The sequence below is a fragment of the Pagrus pagrus genome (assembly GCF_965226575.1).
Source record: "Pagrus pagrus genome assembly, chromosome: 14".
Classification (NCBI taxonomy): domain Eukaryota; kingdom Metazoa; phylum Chordata; class Actinopteri; order Spariformes; family Sparidae; genus Pagrus; species Pagrus pagrus.
This window is the reverse complement of record NC_140198.1, coordinates 6,068,757-6,080,427: the sequence shown is the minus strand read 5'-3', so window position 1 is coordinate 6,080,427 and position 11,671 is coordinate 6,068,757. Positions and strand designations below refer to the sequence as shown.

General features: G+C 40.2%; 1 protein-coding gene across 1 annotated transcript; it reads left to right on the top strand.

Annotated features, from left to right (window-relative positions):
* Window positions 1-1,681: 1,681 nt before the first annotated feature.
* On the top strand, window positions 1,682-9,900 carry LOC311270022 (organic cation/carnitine transporter 2-like; the record flags this gene model as incomplete). The annotated part of the gene is made up of 11 exons (XM_084374638.1): window positions 1,682-1,888; window positions 2,403-2,585; window positions 4,518-4,621; window positions 4,877-5,031; window positions 5,190-5,361; window positions 5,476-5,608; window positions 5,847-5,947; window positions 7,107-7,321; window positions 7,987-8,169; window positions 8,263-8,398; window positions 9,814-9,900. 11 exons carry the CDS (start codon window positions 1,682-1,684, stop codon window positions 9,881-9,883), a joined length of 1,659 nt encoding a protein of 552 aa, XP_084230764.1. The 3' UTR covers window positions 9,884-9,900.
* Between the last annotated feature and the right edge of the window lie 1,771 nt (window positions 9,901-11,671).

Sequence of the window (11,671 nt, the reverse complement as noted above, 5' to 3'; positions counted from 1 at the left end):
TAAAATAATTAAAGATTGATTTGAACAAACAGTACGACCATTTTGGAGTAAATTAAGTAAATAATATTCTGTGCATGTTATCTTAAATCACAATGATCGTACAACACTAAAACTAGGATTTGACAGCAGCATGACAATGGTAACAGAGGCAACCTGTGCTCCATGTACTGTAAGCACAACCTTTTAAACTTGGACCACAAGGGGGCAGTATAGACTTGACTACAATATGTTCTAAAGCGACTTACCTTTACACGGTCTGAAAACATGTAGAATTTTCTTGCCAACATGATTAGCATGAGCATATAATATACAGCACTAACCATACATGTCATCTGAGTGCCCCAGATATTTTGTTTCATTACAAACACATTGAATCTCATCACCTGACATAAGCAGCTCTCCAGCTCCCGGACAGAAAAACTGGTTCCAGAGCAGCACCAACTCTTTGCTGGTCTAAGACAAAGAACCACTTAAGTCAGGGGCTGAGGGTGGAGTTGACACGTCCAAGGACCAAGTTAGTATAGACCGCTCTGACTGAACCACAGGGGAACAAACAAAAGCTTTTTTAAATGCATGCCGAATCCAAGCAATTTTGGATTCCAATGTAGGCATGCAAAGCCAGGAGCAACACTTGAGAGAATCAATGTAGTCCACCATAGTTGCTCCTGGCAGTGTTGGTAAATTGAAAACATAATTATGCAGTGACTTAATGATGTGATTCGACAGTGGCTTTTGTGCCTGTGGAAAAGCAAACTGGTTCTTTAAAAGTTTGAACCAACTAATGTTGAACCAACTTTGAACCAGCACCGGCCCAGAACCAGCACTTGGTTCACCATGGTCGAAGGGGTACTACTTGACCTCAGCTCCACCGATGTAGACTAGAGTGCGGCTCTGGCCGAATGTTTCTGTTCCGAACCCGACTGAACCTCAGAGAGCTTTAACCAAGCCCAAACCGAGTATGACAGGTGTTCTGTTTTTTACGTCTGACGCAGTTAAAGTAAACTGAAGCACTGAGTTTGTGTAACCATGTTTATTAGCCTATCTATGCACATACTCATACAAAACTGGACATCATCCAGGCAGCAACTACTAGTCCCATTTGTTTTAACACACACACACACACACACACACACACACACACACACACACACACACACACACACACACACACATACTCACACACACACTCACAATAGTCATCACCAGCGGTAATAATAACACAATTTAAGACTTGCCATTAACAACTATCAAGTCTTCAACGTCATTAACTCTTCTTGAACTCTAGCAGTTATTAACTATTTACCCAACCATCATGATTTATTTTTTGTTGTTGTTGAGGAATTGTAAATACTAATCAGTCATCTGTTAACTAAGTTACAAGGTTCATGTTTGTTGCAGAAGTGAGTTCTTGCATAAGGACAATAAATGCAACAATAAAAAGCTGTAATACAGCACTTTTTCAGTTCACGAAAATAAAAAGCAGTCAGGCGTGTCAAAACGTGCTTCAGAAATCTTGCACACTGTTTCATTTATCCTTGGGCATGCATCTGTTATCTAGTAAGGGGTGGGGCATATCGGCAGATGGCATGACAGACTGATCAGTTTTTTATTTGCAGTAGTGAAGGCAGTGATAAAAGCAGTGGATAGCACAGTTAGGACTCAATGAAGGAACAACAGAACAATGAAGGATTATGATGGTGCCATCGCTTTTTTGGGTCAGTGGGGACGTTTCCAGCAGACTGTCTTCTTCCTGCTCTGTGCCAGCGCCATGCCCAATGGATTTAGCGCTTTCTTATCCGTCTTCTTGACTGACACTCCCAGTCACCACTGCCTGGTTCCTGAGGTCAACCTGAGCCAAGCTTGGCGCAATGCTACCATCCCAACAGAGGTAATTAAGGTCTGGAACACAACTCCTAAAAAGCAAAAGGTGGAGCGTAACAGTTTTTTTATTTTTAATATTCAAATAGATATTTAGTTTACTTAAAGGGTTCATATTTGTTATTTGTTATTAAGTTTGTAGGCTAATTGTTGAGACATGCACAGAAGTTGAATTTTATTATTGGTTTCTAATGTTATTAGATACTGTTTGACCTCAGTGTCAAACATTCACTGATGTGGAATCACTACAGTGAGACCTTTTTTTAGTGCAGGCTTGAAACGTAATGGTTATTGTTAAATTACAATTTCTTTTAGTAGGAGTAGTTTATATATGTACCTGTTCTGCATCTGCTGTACAAAATCCACTCCTCAAGATGCAGATAAAGCCGTATTGCTACTTCCAACGTTTATGTGAAGGTAGAAAGGTACAGTTTCTGTTGACACTGTACGCAGCTGGCACCATGCACAGTACGTACAGTGGTCGGAAATGTTACCAATCTAGTTTGTGTCACTGTGACTGTGAGGTGGTGGACGGGAAGCAGGAGCTGAGCAGTTGCAGCAGATACAGGCTGGATGTGGTCAGAAATCTGTCTGCTCAGGGACTCGTTCCTGGCAGGGATGTCAACCTCACGGATCTGGAGCAGGAGGGCTGTGTGGACGGATGGAGCTACAGCAGAGACATCTACCAATCCACCATAGTCTCTGAGGTGAGTGTGCACCCAGGCTGTATGTTTGTTTGTGTGGTTTAGAGTTTGCACCTGTTACAGTAACCGAACCAAACAGTAATACAGGTTACACAGGTTATACACCTGGGAGGTTATTTCTTCTCTCATGAAACCTGAGTAGAGCACAAAGACACTATTCACCTACTTGACATTTTTTTTCTAGTATTTTGCTCAGAACGGCAGTGTTTGATCATTTTTTAATTACAAATGGTCTTTTGTTGATTTCAACAGATAGAGATACAGTAGTCAATGAGAATGTGTCAATAATGTGTCACAGTTTAGTGGGAATACATCAGCAGTTGGCAAATTTTGGCAGTTCAACCAATGGTACACTAACAATGAGTCTTCTTGGAAATGTCTCCCTGTTAATTACAGTAGTTTGATGGCTCCACACCTTCATCCGCCTCTCATTGGCCTCTCATTGGCACTGTCAACAACACTTGTGAATGAGAGAAAGTCACTAAGCAGTATGCTGAAAGGGGAAATGTGCAGATCAGTTGAAACCACAAGGAGTAAAAAAAATACAACTGAGCCTATTTTGTTAAGTTAGTTGCATGAATAATGCAGTGTCTGTGCTTTTTGGCATCGATTATCTGGTAATGTGAGGGGTGTACAGAACGGGTGTACACATTCTTGAGCCTCCTCAACTGCTCACAGACTGATTGAGGCTGCCCGATAATATCAAATTATATTTGCGTTAGATTTGTTTTTTGTTTATTTTCACTTATTTTGGTGTGGTCATGTGTTGTGGGGTGGACCCCTTAATTATTAAACTATATAATTTCACCTGTCATCTGGATGTTGGTGTTGGAGAGAGGGGGTGATCTGGGAGTGCACATTTTTGTTTACCGCATGATAAGCTCACAGTCTTTACCAGTTTTTCATTTTTTGAAGAATTCAATGAAACCTTTAAACAAGTTGGAGTGGACATTAATCATTGGACGGCATGTAATACAAATACATCAATTGCCCCCCCAAGTGGTTGTCAGTTTGTTGCACGTTGCAACTGCTAGCTAGCTATTGTTACCGTTGCTAACATCGCTAACACAAGCTAACATTAGATCCATGAGCTAACATTACACAGCTCAGAGCTAGAAAATAAACATCTGGAGTCACTTCGGATTCTGCTCGGATCCGAAGCCGAGACCTAAGGGATTACTTCTAAACTTCTGAAATTAAAAAGTGGATTTATCTCCACTCCTGTTTATCAACCTGACTGCAGCAGGGATCTGCAGAGGAGCCCTCTGTTTTCAGGTGTTTATGTTCTGTAAAAAAAAAACAAGAAAAGAAAAGGTAGAGAGAGAAGCAGAATCTACTGAATTCACTGAGAATTCTCCTTAACTTGACCAGACGGATACAAACACCCTCGATATTTGCTGTTCTCGCTAACATTAGCCCAAGGCTGGTTTACAGTAAAGTTAGCTGGCTGTTTGGGGCAGAGAGATAATATTATTTGCATGAATATATCCTGGAAGTAGTGGCGTGGCCTAATTAAATGTACTGTTACTTTGAGTAACCTTATGGATATCTCTGGGTTTGAACTAGGGATGCACGTTATATATCGGAAAGATAAATTATCGGCCCAATAATGGAAAATTTACATTATCGGTTATCAGCAGATAGAGAAATTATAGCAAATAAATAGAGCCAATAATACAAAGCAAAATTGCTTTTGGTAACTTAACAAGTTCAGCATCTACACATAGTAATTAGTGGTATGTACCTTTACAGTTGTTTTGTGAGCAGCCAATAAACACAGAGAAACAAACACGCTGTTGGCGCGTATCCCAAGCATTTGGGATAATGTAATTACAAAACTCAACATAATATATAACAAAGGGCTAGTCTTTTTCAGACATTTTAATGCAGAAATAGTAAATATTATGTTCAATTGTTTTATTGTTCATACTCCAGTTTGACCTGGTGTGCAGGGACCAGTGGAAGCAGCCGTTCACCACCACACTTTTTTTACTGGGAGTTCTTTTTGGATCCTTCATCTCAGGACAGCTCTCAGACAGGTACTGAAAACACCATCTCACAAGTAAACACAAGGGATGGAAAAATGACATTTCAACTTTCTGCTAATGCTCTTCCTTATACACTGGTTAACTTGTTAGTATTTATAGTTCTTTAAGTGAACAGTGTAATGTAAGTCTTTATAATTCTTCCTGAAGATGAGATAGTAATAGAGTAAGGATACTCTACATTCACATATCATTTCAGCAACCTTTCCTGTAGACTTTATTATTTAATTGTTTGAATTCTTATCTTAGGTTTGGAAGAAAGCCTGTTCTCTTTGCAACCATGGCAGTTCAGACAATTTTTACCATTGCTCAAATCTTTTCACCTTCTTGGACGGTGTTCTCCATCCTCTTCTTCATGAGCGGTTTGGGACAGATCTCCAACTACATATCTGGTTTTGTGCTCGGTAAATGTGAACATTTTATACTTTAGTAACATTAAATAATACTTCCATACAGTGGTCAGTGTTTTTGAATAATATACATATATTTTGTATACTGTACGTGTTTTATTGTATCACCACTTAATATGCATTTCTTTTTCTCTTTTTCTGTTTCTGTGCAGGCGCTGAGATTTTGACTGGCAACGTGCGGGACATTTTTTTGACCATGGGAATGTGTTTGGGCTTTGCTGTCGGCTACATGCTGCTACCTCTCTTTGCTTACTTTTTAAGAGACTGGAAATCTCTGCTGTTGGGTCTCTCTCTACCTTGCTTTGCATACATCCCCCTCTGGTGGTAGGTTGCACTTGTAAGAGAGAATTTGTCACGTTAAGTTGACCTTACTTTGTCTTAGAAGCCTCTCTGATCCCTGCCTGAACCTTTGTGCATCTCTGTCAAATACTGTGGCAGGTTGATCCCAGAGTCTCCTCGGTGGCTCCTCTCTCAGGGAAGAGTGGAAGAGGCGGAGGCCATAATAAGAAAGGCTGCTAAAATCAACAAAGTTGAGGCTCCTCAGGTCATCTTTGAAGACTACAGTGCTCATGTAAGTCTACTTTGACTTAAATCATGCAGGACCAGACACAGCAACCAACAGGACTTCTTCAGGACACACAATGTTAATGCAATTGACCTTGTGGAGAAAATGAATGTCTGTACCAAATTTCATGGTGATCCATTGGTAGTTGTTGAGATGATTAATTTTCAACCAAAGTGGTAGTTGTAGTTATAGACCATCCAACTACAAAACAAGAAACAGTCAGAGTGAGTTTTGTGTCTTGCAGGCGGATGAGACTAATACACATCCTAAGAACCACCACAATTTCATCCACCTGCTGAGCACAAGAAACATCAGAAACACAACTGTCATCCTGTGCCTGTTGTGGTGAGTAACCCGTCTGCGCATTTCAAGCAGCAAATACAAAGTAAATCTTAGGCATTAAATAACAGTTGCTAATTCTTACAATATATGTTCATGTATATTGTAATGTTTTAAAAACATGTCAGCACAATTCAATCCAGTAAACCTCCAGTACTTATGGAACCTGCAAGTCTGACTTACAGCCGATATCCTAAAAGTTTAGAGTTGGGATTCACGTCTCTTTGAAGACAAAAAATGCACGAGGAGAGATGTTGGATATCGAATAAACAGTGGAAGGCCTCACTCACAAAGGTGAGATGCTAACTTATGTAAGCTAGCATAGCAAACGATTGAACGGTTGAATATTAATTAATAGTTACTCATGTTTGACCTCTATATCGGTGCAAATTTTTTTCCCAGAATTTGGGTTGAAAACTAAACTTCACTTAAATTATCAACAGAATGTGGAGGAATAACAGTTTTGGCGTTATGACACATATTGTATTGCAATGTTTAGCATGCCAACCAGCTAGCCCAGTCTAGGTTCAAAAGTCCTATGCGTACACCAGTACGTTTAAAAAATGCAACTCTTGCGACACTCTGTGCCAAAGAAAGTTAGCATAAAGAAATTAGCTTCCTGACTGATCAATTCTATGCATCTCTCTTTAAAAAATTTTTCCCAAGTTTAACGGCATATTGAGCTAACATTGGTATGTTAATGATAAAACACCAATCAATACTGATTCAAGTCAAGTCGTTTTTATTTATATAGCCCAATATCACAAATCACATTGCCCTAGAGGGGGCATTACAATCTGTACAGTGTATGACCCCCTCCTCTGTCCTTGGACCCTTGATTTGAGTAAGCAACAACTTCCTAACAAAAAACTCTTTTAGCAAGGAACTTCAGGAAGAGACACAGATGGGGATCCCTTTTCCCAGAAGGAGCAGACACTAATCACTGTTATAAACAAAGTACTGTCATTTCACCACACCTTGTTATCTCTTCTTTGGTATTCTTTTGTTTTTTTTGTTATTGATTTATGTTTGCTGTAAACCATGTCTTGCTTGCTAAGCTGTTCTGTCTTGATGGCAGTGAAGCGTGAAGAAAGTCCACAGTCTAATGCTCTTCATGCAAATGTATCTTCAGCCGTCTATCTCTTCTGTATCTCTGTCTTCTCAGGGTCACTCTATGTACTGGATACCAAGGCTTGTCTCTGAACACTTCTCAGCTTCATGCAAACCCTTACATCAGCTGCTTCTTCTCAGCAGCGGTCGAGGTACCAGCTTACATTTCCAGCTGGCTGGCACAGCGATACCTTCCACGACGAGTGTCTGTCATCAGTGTCTTGCTGCTTGAAGCAGTGTCACTCTACTCCCTTCCACTGGTGCCTCAAAGTACGATACTGTCATATTTCCAAGCAAATAGTTTTAGGCTTCAATGGGAGCCTATATACAGAGGCAGAAAATGGTTAGGGCCAAACAGGAGCATTATGTGCTAGTTCAATTTATGATGCTGCTTCAGTGCCACCTGTTGGCCAAATGGCACCAAATTTATTATGGTCACTCAGACATCTTACCTACAGGTCCACCAAATTTGGTTGCAGTAGCACAGTGTTAAGGAAGTATGACATTTTTTGTATTGTATGTATTGTTTGTGTTTGTGTTTGTGTTTGTGAGATGACGGCTGTTTTGAATTATAAGTGAAACCTGAATGTGTGAGGTGTCTCAATAGGAAAATACAGGCAGAGGTCAGGGTCTCTGCAGGTACAGACACCGCCACACACTTCTAGTGGGTCATACTGTAAGTGATTATTGTCAGCCTGTACATTGATTTTTGCATTGTCTTTTTTGTTTCTGCATTGTTTACATAAAAATAAGAGGAAGACTTAAAGAGGAAGAAAACTTCAGTTTCTTTGGCAGAGGATAAAATGGCTGCAAGAAGTGAAGGCAGCAGAAGTGTCTTCACAATCAGTTCCATTAATTTAATCTGCTGCAAAATGGATCATACAGTGACAGACTTTCTTCTTTTGTTCCTCTACAAACCATTTCTTTCTTTTCAGGTCTATCACATCTGTCTTTTGCTCTGGAGATGCTGGGTAAATTTGCTGTCTCTGTTGGTGTAACACTGATGTATGCCTACACAGCAGAACTTTACCCAACGGTCCTCAGGAACACAGTGACAGGGACATGTTGCACAGTTTCCAGAGTGGGATCCTGCCTTACACCTTTTTTGTTAAAGCTGAGTGAGTCAACTGGTTTTTAATTGTAATGACTAATATTTGTTTAACCTGGATTTATCTTAACAAAGGACTTAATTTTCCTTTCTCCTTGTACAGGTTTATACTTTAAGTACCTGCCTCAGATTATACTTGGGACTCTGGCTGCTGTGTCTGCTCTTGCTGCTTTTTTCCTGCCAGAGAGTTTCGGACAACCTCTACCTCAAACCATTCAACAGATGTGTAAGACAAAAAGGTGGGTTCCTAAAGGAACACATACATGTTTATAAACTCATTAAATGTCAATATTAGTGCAGATTATAAATTATAAATGATCTGTTTATGTTTTAAAGTCCCCATGTTTGGATCTGAAATGTAACAACTGTAACGACACTGGTGATTTAAACTCTTAACATTTACGTGGATTTATAAATTGTTTTAAAGCATATCTACCATCAAAAAAGTCTATAATTAGTCAGTTGTCACAGCCCACACACAGCCAGTGTAGACTAATCTTCAGGGCTGTGTTATACATAATAGACCTGCGTGTTTAGCCCGAATCACAGCCCAGGTTCTTTCTCTGAAGAGTTTATTGTCTGTTTTTATGGTTTATGGTTTTATCTGACATCTAAACTCAAAGGTCAATGTAAACAACTACAGTTTACCAGTTTGAAGCTCTAGCTGAACATCTCCGTATGCATCAGCATATTTCTGACACTTTGTCACCTGCTCCCTTCTCTTTTTCTTTTCCTCTTCCATATGTGCAGTAGACACAGCAGATCACATTCCTCCAAAGACACAATGTTGGTTCACTGCTGCGACAATGGAAATGCTCTGAGTAGCTCTATATTGCCCCCTTGAGGATTGACATTTGGACCACGTTTCAGTCCTAAGTTACTCCTGCGTCAAATGACTCTACAGTAGTCATGGGTATTTATCGGCTCCAGCTTTGATCGGCTGTGATGAAAACACATCGGTCAGCACGCTAATTTACTCCCCTTTTCAGACGCAATGCCATGACATGTGTTGAGGTTAAGCCTGCTTGTTAATACTTTTTCATCCATCTCTGTTCAAGCAGCACTTGAACATCATTCAGTCTGTGCTGAGCTGGAAGGCAAGACTCTCCTTAGTGGCTTCCATTATCAACTCCAGAAAAAAAACTGTGTCTAACTCAGAATTGTATTGATTAAGACTTTTTAAAACATGTTTTAACGTCTCTGGATATAGTCTGATGAGGTATGTGATCTGCTGCTTTCTACTGCTCAGTGCTGCGCATTTGTGATGACACACGTGACACAAGAAAAAAATGGCAATAGCAATGTAAAAAAGTCAAACGCCTATTTTGAGCGTGTTTACCCGCGTTTAAAAGACCTGCTTGTATTCACTAATGTTGTTGTGACAGTAGTAATATACTGCTGTAAGTTCAGGCCTAAGATTTTTTCCCAACACAGAAATACCAAAACAACAACAACACACAATGTCACAAATTATTTATTTTAATATTAAACACCAAAAACAATCAATATCATCACTCTGTGAGGATGTGACAATGGTGGCATCAGTCTTTGCAGTGAACTGTCCATGACGATATTAATGAATTTTGGTAGCAGTGAAAAAATATTCAAACACTAAAATTGTATTTTGTTTTTGTGTGTTTTTTTGTCCAAACAGCATCACGTGCCCATTCACCACTCGAGAGGAACATTCAAAACCTGTGATTGCTGTGGAAAGTCGACTCTGATTGTCTAAAACACTTGCATGAACGAATTATTAATAAATACTGTGTTTGAGTACCATTCCTACTGTTAAAGTTATGGTCTACGATTTGAAAGATTTGTTGTCGTTATTATAAACATCATTTAGATGGTGGTTATGGCCCAATAGTACCACCTACACAATGTGAAGAGTAAAAGGAACCAAATAAATCCATTCTCTCTAACGCCTGCAAAACTGAAAAGATATATCTGTCATAAACAAGAGATTACAGTTTACGGGCACGTTTGTGTCGCGGTCTGGTGCTACTCAGACAACAGCTGGGACACAGCTGGTCCGGGACTCACACAGGTTTATTTTTCAGCCACAATGTAGAAGCGATCGTTGTGATTAAAGCTGACGGCAGCATCTGTTAGTCTCTTGGCCCTCAATAACTTTTAGAAGTGGCTAACTTAGCTGTTAATAAATAGTAACTTATTACCTAGCTGTAACGTAACGTAGCTGTAACATGTTAATGACGTTACGCTAGCTTGGCTGTGGACATTGTAATGACTTACAAGATTTAAGTGAGTTTCAACGTGCATTGTAATAACTTTACCTGTGAATCCGACATCATTACTCCGCATTCAAAGCTGGGCTGTATTTGGTTTCTGCTGGCTTGTTGCTCTTGTTGCGGGAGGGGGCGTGTCGCGGGAGGCTCCGAGGGGAGAGCGATACGAGCTCGGAGGGGAGCGATTTAGGAGCACACAGGGGAGGGGTGTGTGTTGGGGGGGATGCTTTTTTCAAACCTTTCTCAGATCGTAGACCAGAGCTTTAAAGTCTGATCTTATATGTATTGGGAGCCAGTGCAGTGAGGCTAGGATTGGTGTAATATGATCAAATTTTCTTGTACGTGTTAAGACTCTAGCTGCGGCATTTTGAACTATCTGAAGACTTTTAGTGCTTTCACGTGGAAGACCTGAAAATAAGGCATTGCAGCAATCCAGCCTGGACGAAACAAAGGCATGAATCAAGACCTCTGCGTCAGCTGTGGACAGGAAGGACCTAATTTTAGCTATATTGCGCAGGTGGTAAAAAGCAATCTTGGTAATTTATTTTATGTGCTGATCGAAAGAGAGGCTAGAGTCAAAAGTAACACCTAAATTCTTAACAGTTGAACTTTGAGAGATAACACAATTGTCGAGAGTTACTGTCACGTGACCAAAGTGGTGTCTCTGACGAGGGGGAGCAATGACCAGCATCTCAGTTTTATCTGAATTTAGGAGCAGGGAATTTTCTGACATCCAGTTCTTCACTGCACCCAGGCAGGTCTCCAGTTTCGTGATTTGAGATTCATCATCAGCTTTTATGGGCACATACAGCTGAGTGTCGTCTGCATAGCAGTGGAAATGTATTCCATAACTCCGAATAATTTGGCCAAGAGGTGAAATATATAAAGAGAAAAGCAAAGGGCCCAGAACAGAGCCCTGTGGAACTCCATACTTTACATCAGTAAATATTGATTTTAAAAAAATATATACAGCCATGTTACAAAAAACTAGCAGTAGCAAACTACAGGCAAACAAGCCGGCTGTCGCCAGTGCGCGCAGCTTTCAGAGATGACATCATCCAGGTCAGAGCTTAGTAGATCAACCTACAGACCCCGGATGTTGATAACAGGCAACCCCGGACTCAGAGGGTAATAGCACTAGCGTATCATAACAAAATATTGGTGAAATGAACTAGTTTTGCGGCAGATAATGCGTTATATAGAGGCTGCGCTTCAGTGCCCTGATCACTCGCATTATATGGATATATGCGGCACTCCACTGGATCT